We start from the raw sequence: 6,797 nt of genomic DNA, 5'->3' as shown, positions 1-6,797 counted from the left end.
CAGGAATGAACAGACCAGTGGGGCTGCTCGACCAGTGACCGCCTGCTTTTAGACACAACCACATGCAGGGGTGTTCTGTTGTGGTAGTTTTGAGAAGCAGTGTTGCAACCATGCATCTTTGGAATTTGTTTGAACAGATTTCAATCCTAGACCGTTGCATTTCTGCAGCACAGAACTGACACACATGCAGATGCGTGTATCTTAGCAAAAACAGTTTGTGCAGCTCGCTAATTGTTTCTTCATTACCAAATATAATATCTTGGACAAAAATCCGAGATTTAGCAGGATGGTGGAGTTTTGTGTCATGGAATATAGTAAAATTTAATTGCACTTATAGAATGAAAAAAATTCATCATGGAACCATTAATTTACGTTGTAGTTTTTCAGTGACTCACTAAAGCCAGATGGCAAAACTAGTTGGAATTACTACAGGTATTTCCTTGATAAACAGATGAATACAAAGTATCTGTTTAGAACACTAAGACCTGCCTCAATATCTTCATCCCTGAACAAGTGATGCTAAATATTTCAGCTCTTATACCAAAAGATAACATCTGGAATGGGATGGCGGGATGAACACAAACTTTTCAGCTCCTGTGCTGATGCAGTGTTGCAAACCGTTCTTGTTTGCCTCGTAAGGTTTCTTAGTAGGGGCAGGAGCAACTGGATTGATGACATCTGCACGTGTCCAGTGCATCAAGTTTGCGAGTAGTTCTGTTAAACTCTAAGAAGTCAAACAATGCTTAAGTAGCGTTTGAATTTTAACTGCTGATTGATTAGGAAAACTGAGCATTCAGCACATATACATGTACTAAATGTATTATAAGAAAAACTCATTAGCTTGCTCTACTGGCAGTTATCTCACTCCAAAGCAAAAGGATACACTATGGTACAAGAGAAGATAATGCAGCTATGATTTGCTGTTGGCTTCATTCATATGAATGAAGTTGCAAATTATTACTGAATGCAATGTAGAAGTAAAATGTAGGAAGCAAGATCCACAGTGAGCATAAATTAGCATAATACCATTGAGTAGAATACCAAGTGCAACGAGGAGAGACAAGTCAAAGGAGCTAAAGGTACATGATGTGGCCTAATAAAGACTCTTCTATAGTGCTTATATATTTATATGTCTCTATTCCAAAATGTGGTTTGATAGGTCTTTGATTTCTTTACTCCAGGTGAAGATTATTTCAGAATTCATCTATTTCTGTTTAAGGGTTGAAGAAAATCTTATATAATTACCCAGACGTTGTCATACCTGTACCTAGAGAAAATACGTGGTCCCTATTCCTGGACTCTCACACAGAGATAACCACTGCAAATTTGAATTTTCTCCCAAACAGCTGTTGCAGCAGATAAATCTATGATTCTGATTTTAAATCCTTAATTTTGGTGCCTTTCTCCAGGAATCCATGTTGCATTACTTACTTCCTCTCTCTGGCAGGTATGTAGCATTGCTAAAGAAGCATACCTATTTCTCAGCCTTCTCTTGCTGGAGTTTCTTAAGTCTTATAGAGAGCTTTGAGATGTTGTGGCCAGTAATGCTAAATGGCCCGGCACCCGTGTCTCTACACTTTCTGTCCCTTCCTTTCCTGATTTAATATCCATTCTAAAACTTTCATCTGACAGATCAGGCAGACTTTCAGAGCCCAATTTTGCATTGAGGTATAACACTTCTGCTCTGGAATATCAGAAAATGACAGTGTAACATTTACAGCTTTACCTCTTTTGGTGATAGTATAGAAATGTAATCTTCATATATAAGTCTTGCTTTTTCTTCAATAACTTTCTTGTTCTGTTCTTTCTTTAGATCTTCACATGCAAGCCAGAAAAGCAGGTTCTCCTCACTATACTCTGTTCGAAGAAACTCTCTGAAAAGATTCCTCCCAGCTGGTGTTTTCATCATCTTGTCAAAATTCTGAGCCCAAGACAAAATTTCATCTGCAGTAGGATTTTGGCTGCAAAAGCAAAGTATCATTACAAATATGCTTCTATTTTTGTAAGTGTTTTCATACATTCATCCAAAAATTCTCCTTTCTACTGCACTATAGCCCATGGTGAAAACCGGAAGCAACAAGGCTCCCGCAGTGACAGGGGAACTTTGTTCACTCTTTGTTTATGCATTCATTATCTCAGTAGCCCAATAAACGTGTTTAGTGTTATGCACTTGGCTTTCTACAAGTTTTCTACTGGTGTTGTTAGCCATCAGACTCAAAGACAAAATCCCACAACAGCATTGAATTTCTGCCTCTGCGGTGAAAGGAGGTGTGATTTCAGAGAGCTGGCAATAGGCTCTCTTTCATGAGGGGTTTAGATGACACCTGATGTCTCTGCCTGCTTCTGATGGTGTTTGGCCAATCACTGGCTGCCACACAATTTGTTTCAGGAAGGACAAGAAAAACAAAAGACTCTTGGCAGGCAAGAGCATGCTAATGAGGCCCAACAAAATAGTAATTCACAGAGCTTTTAAATTAGCATATTTCTCTGTGCTTGTACCTAAGGGTTCTTAAGCCTCCTTCTGTTTGGTGCTGTTGACCTGAATGATGATCTATTGGCACGAGATGTGATGGACATTGCTGGCAAAACTGGAGAGAGAACACATGGGAAAAAGTTCTTATTCCCATTTTCTGAAGGAAACTATTTGTGGCTTGTAACAGTGGGTGCACTGGATGAGTGATCAGAAGACTAATTTGTGTCACTAATCTATTAACGTGCCAATGAAGCTAATACTTCAAGTTACTTAACAATTAAATATGGTTTCAAAATTAATTCTGAGCACTCACCCTCCCCTTCCTGATAGGATCCCACAAGAGCTTTACTAGCTGTTGTTAATAGCTTCTATGCAACACTGCACAATAAGTGACGTTTGTCTCTGTGATTTCTCTTAAAGTCCTTTTATCAAATACCATACAACATCATACAAGGCAGACTAGATGATGGGAATCTGTTTGTGATAGCTTTTCAGCAGTCCAAAATATCTAATACATGAGAAAGTGTTTAACATTTCAACTATCCAGCAAAATAATTGTAATCTGAACCAAAAAGTATAAGCATACATATTTGAAGGTGAAAAATCCTCCCTCTGAGGAGAGTGAAAGGAACCTGTTAAGGTGAATGGAGCTGACAAGCAACCGGTCCTCCCTCATTGTCTATTGGGAAGCTCTCTTCACTAATGCATTTTGTGGAAATTTCTGTTGTTGTCCTCTCATAAATGACCGTGAATACCATCAATCATATCATCTAGAGTTCAATTTTAATTTGCTTTATACAAGATCTCAAGAGAACTTGAGGCCGCTGATAGGTTAGGATTTTTCCCAACACAATAAACATGGGCCCAAGCTTTAGTCAGAAATTGAAGCTCAGACTTTTAGTCATGTTAGCCTGTTGCTTAGGGTGTGTTTCTTGGTTTATGCCAGTTCAACCATAGTCAAAGCTATTTTATGAAAGGCAGCCATGTTAAAAATCTGACTGAAGTACACTTGTGCCCATTAGTTTTTCTTCTTGTCTGGATAAACAGAAGAATAGTCAGGTAGCAGAGGCTTCTTATAGAGACGGACAGGTCTGTGGAACCATCCACACACCTCCCATTCATCCCACAGATTAGAAACTGTAAGCAAGCTTGACTTATCAATGTCTCTGCTGGCATTTGATTTACCAGACAGATTTTGCTTTTTTTTTTTTTTTTATAGAATTTTGTGATGGAAAAGTGATTAAAAGGACATCCTGAAACAAAAAACAAGCCAATTCTTGATCTTAGTCATAGGCAAATTAAAAACATTTACTAGACAACAGTTTGACCAACTTACCATTCTTCTATGACTTGGATACTCTCCATTTTGGTTGTATGTGTTGGCCTTCCAGCATTGTCTCCTCTATCTTCATTCCTAACAGTGAGGCTGCAATGTAGTACAACACTTTATTTTGTCTAGAGGAAGTTAATTCAAAACATCAACTATAGTAACAGAAACTTTTAAAAGATATAAACCTATGTAAAGTGTAATTTCTCACTCCTGTCTCTAAAATTTTGGAAATACATTTTTGATAATTACTTTTCCCCTCAAATTTGATTAATATTTACTAATAGTTGCTATTAGTATGTGTAATTTTTTTACAAGCTCACAGTTTATACACTGAAAGATGGATGCAAACATAGATGTCGCTTTTGGAGTGATTTCACATAGTAAATTGAGACTATTAGTAACAATAAGGGTAGGGGGAATAAGAACATCTGAGTTGGACATTGATAAGGCTTTGGTGCCCCACCAGTTCTCGATGGTTGTTCATTCTTTATGAACGTTCCCTTTTTTCTCTCCAGGATACGGTAGCACTAGATGGCTTAGATGCAGAACTTAATGTGTGGCAGCTCCTTATGATTTCCTTCTCTGATATAAATTTGTTTTTCATTCCAAAAAGTAAAGCTTACTTGCCTATCACCAGAAAGGCATCCATTACTCTCATATTACCACAAACAAGGAAAACAAAGACTCCCTTTATGTAAGGATGTTTTTTAATTTTTTTTTCTTCTTTTTTCAGCTGGTAACTAGCATCACTTATTTTTCATTAAATATCTTTTCAGTCAGGTTTTCTGCAGGGGTAGTGACTTCCTCTGTGTGTGGTCTCTATGAGTGTTCTGAAATATGGTATTGCCAGCAGAAACACAATTCATGATAACTACTGAAATAAAACACGTTTTGGATGGCGTAAGATTCATATAGGAAACTTGATTACAATAATTAAGCTTAAGAAGTGGAACATAGTAAGGAGATGGAGATTTCCATTTATCAGGTGTTTCCTCCATGTCCAATTGGGAGAAAACAAGCAACCAAACAAAAAAATCTCCCCTCAATCCCAAGAGAGCTCATATTTTGAATAGTGAGTATTCACCACACAATGATGCTCTCAGTCATCCTAAGTGGCAATATACAAAAATATTTTGGTAGCGTAAAGCTTCTCCCTCCCCCACTAATCTGAATAACTTCTGCTCATCTCTAAGAAAAAAGCTTTGAGACATTTTTAGCACAAATAACTTCTCTTTCTAGCCCCTCTGCATTTATGAGTTTCTCAACATTTTTTCAAGCATTTGGCAGAGTTAATAGGTTATCTCAAAACTCCCCTGAAAACTGGAAGTTTAAGCTTCCAGGTAAAGCAGAGCACATATTAAGACTTAAACATTACAAAGACGTACACTTTCAAACGAAGCTGTTTGATACTGGTTGCTCCTTCACTTACCTGCCAAGACCTTAGTTCAGGCCCTTGGTCCTGCTTCCCCTGTTACAGCGTAGGAATGCAGCTCCAGTGCTGCTAAGGTGTTAGGGTGTCATCAACTGCTGCAGGAGAAACAAAACATCCTGAACTCTGGGGTTGGCAGGTAAAAAGCCTTTCCATCTCCTCTGACCTGTTTGTTGCTTGTCAGTTTATAGAGGGAGCACCCAGGAAAGCCAATAAGAGTTCCGTATACAGGAGGAGAAAAAAAAGGGACCATCCACTTTCTGGCTTGTAATCTTTAAGTCCACACATGTAACTGCTTAGGGTCACCTTGCATCTGGCTGGAACACAAAGTTGAGGTGAGGGAGAAGCAGGGAAGCCACAAAGCTTCTCTCCCTGCCTCCCTTCTTTGCCGTATGTAAGTAGGGCAGCATTTGTCTTTTCTGCTGGGTGCAGAGAGCTGAGTGTCCTTTGGTTCCATGGAAGGCTAACACCATGGAAGGAGGAAACAACTTGTGTAGGTTTGGAATGTAACAGGCTGTTCACCTGAGTCCATCCAAAAGAGAATGAAGCTGTCCGTTTTCTTTCCTCCATCACATAAGCAGCAGCTAAGCTGCATTGAGGTAATTTACTTGTCGGGCAGTAGACATCCAAGGTTTGGATGCAGAATCTTACTGGAAGTAGAATGTGACTCATGGAGAGCAGTTAATCTACACCGCAAATTTAATTTCATGTCTGGGATCAAATACCGTCTGTTTTGCTCATGCAAAATCTCTGCTAAACTTAGAAGACCAACATGGGCTAACGAAGATGGAATACAAGTAGTCAGTAAGAGAAATAGGAAAACAGACAAGAAAGCCATGCCGACTTCATTGCTCTTTTTAATCAGAGGAGTAACAGATAGGCCCTATGCATTTTGATTTTCTACAAGACTACATCTCAGGAAGAAGTTCAGATGATGGGCCCATAATGTAGCGGTGCAGCTTTCTGGTGTCTATACCAGAGTGACAATGCGCAGTAGCACACTTGGCCCCAATTCCTTCATCTCATGATTCATAGCTGAAGTTAGTCAGAGTTGCAAAACGGGATACTTTAAAGAAAGATGTGTTATACTTGGTGGAACCATTTTTTGAGTTTGGGTATTGTATTTAAATCTCTGCTAAATTTATAATACATCTTGGCCTAAATTCTGCATTGTGTTTCCAGTGACAAACACTAGCACTACATTTCAACTTTTATTTATTTACATCTGTTAAGGCTGGAGTTCCATCAGATACATTACTTTTGATAAGTTTTCCCTGTGAAAGAAACCATCATTTTTATATAGAAATACATTAAATTTAGACATGTCCTGTTTTCAGTCAAGGAACTAGTTCATGTTTGCTTAGAAAAAATATTAAATATTTACACATTTGTGACTGCAGAGCTAATTTGAAAGCAGCCTTTCAGTAACTCTGCTCACAACAACAGATTGCTACCTTTTACTTCAAAATGATGACACTGCTTTGCTATTTGCTCTGTTGCTATCTTATATCCTATCATCTGTTCACATTTCTCTGTGGAATTCAAGCAGTCTTCAGCAGCAAAGG

General features: G+C 38.5%; 1 protein-coding gene across 1 annotated transcript in view; it reads right to left on the bottom strand.

Moving 5' to 3' along the window:
- Window positions 1-6,797, bottom strand: part of RGS17 (regulator of G-protein signaling 17) — a 29,239-nt gene that overhangs the window by 2,554 nt on the left and 19,888 nt on the right. Inside the window, exons 2-3 of the mRNA XM_010137480.1 lie at window positions 3,810-3,899; window positions 1,727-1,961 (exon numbers count right to left, since the gene is read on the bottom strand). Of these exons, the coding sequence (XP_010135782.1) occupies window positions 1,727-1,961; window positions 3,810-3,899 (325 nt within the window). The remainder of the gene's footprint in view (window positions 1-1,726; window positions 1,962-3,809; window positions 3,900-6,797) is intronic.

This window comes from Buceros rhinoceros, unplaced genomic scaffold (genome assembly GCF_000710305.1).
Source record: "Buceros rhinoceros silvestris isolate BGI_N320 unplaced genomic scaffold, ASM71030v1 scaffold4616, whole genome shotgun sequence".
Lineage (NCBI taxonomy): Eukaryota > Metazoa > Chordata > Aves > Bucerotiformes > Bucerotidae > Buceros > Buceros rhinoceros.
Note: the sequence above shows the minus strand (reverse complement) of the source record. Positions and strands in the feature narration are given on the sequence as shown.